General features: G+C 36.1%; 1 protein-coding gene across 1 annotated transcript in view; it reads left to right on the top strand.

Moving 5' to 3' along the window:
- Positions 1-1,245, top strand: part of LOC119587706 (FACT complex subunit spt16-like) — a gene marked incomplete in the record, with an annotated part of 82,314 nt that overhangs the window by 3,424 nt on the left and 77,645 nt on the right. The window contains 3 exon segments of the mRNA XM_037936389.1: positions 94-262; positions 408-502; positions 627-813. Coding sequence (XP_037792317.1) covers positions 94-262; positions 408-502; positions 627-813 — 451 coding nt within the window.

Here is a 1,245-nt window from a genome sequence, read left to right as displayed (position 1 = left end):
ATGCATTTCTTCAGATCGCATTTTTTACTTTTCATTCTGTCATAGAGATAAGTAGTGCTTGAGATGTTGATACATTTTATTTACCTTCAACAGTGACAAAAATCCTATGCACTTCGGTGCCATTGTCTGCTGTATGGGTGTCCGCTACAAGAACTATTGTTCCAATATCTGTCGAACTTTCATGGTCAACCCAGCAGGAAACATGCAGAAGGATTACGAGTTTCTCCTTGAGCTTTTTGACAAGATGATTAATAAATTACAGGTTTGTCTTTATTTATCTGTAACATCTTTCCGTGAGTTGTTCTATATTTACTCGTAAGTCATTATTTTGTTAAAATGTTTAAGGAAAGATACAAATAACTTTGACCCAGTTGTTGTTAATTACAAAGCATTCTACTTTTTTCCAGGATGGGGTAAAATTATCTGATGTGTACGATGAAGTATACAAGCATGTAAAGAGTAAGCGAGAAGATTTGGTTGATAAGTTAACCAAGGCAGTTGGGTGAGTCAAAACTTTATTAATAATTCTGAACATATTTCAGAAAAGGAGATGTAGATTAAGTTGCTGCTATATCAACTTGATATTTGGTGGTGTGCTTTAAGAGACAGCTGTCTTCTACCACCAGGTTTGGCATGGGTATCGAGTTCCGTGAATCTTCACTTTTGGTTGGACCAAAGACGACTTCAGCAGCCAAGAAGGGACAGGTGTACAATGTAAATCTCGGTTTCTCAGACCTCACAAACTCAGAGGCCAAAGACAGTGAAGGGAAGAAGTATGCTCTCTTTATTGGTGACACTGTAGTTGTCAATGAGGTAAGTGTAGTCCATTTCACATCAGCTTATGTTCTGAAAAGATTTTGAAAATGATTGGTTGAGTGATAAATACTGTGCCATATAGTCTGAATGAAAGGTAACAACTAAATCATTGTTGACAGGGCCAACCGGCAACAGTCCTGACCGCATCAAGCAAAAAGAAGCTGAAGAACATTGGTGTTTTCCTTAAGGTTTGTATATCAGAAAGGTAGAAAGTCTTTTACTTAAACTTTCCTTTAGATAGTTATATGTAAAATGAAAATGTTATTGCAATATTAGGTTTTGGGTGAAGGGCAAGTTTCTGTGAAATGGTCTTGTCTTCATATGCTTATTGTATATATTTTTAAGTGTAATTCTGTGCTGTGAGAAAAATTTAGGTTGCTGCTGACTGTCTATTAGTTTAGAAACAATTTCTACTCTCCTTCAGTGACA

The sequence above is a fragment of the Penaeus monodon genome, chromosome 23, assembly GCF_015228065.2.
Source record: "Penaeus monodon isolate SGIC_2016 chromosome 23, NSTDA_Pmon_1, whole genome shotgun sequence".
In the NCBI taxonomy this organism is placed as follows: domain Eukaryota; kingdom Metazoa; phylum Arthropoda; class Malacostraca; order Decapoda; family Penaeidae; genus Penaeus; species Penaeus monodon.
This window is presented reverse-complemented; position numbering and strand designations above follow the sequence as displayed.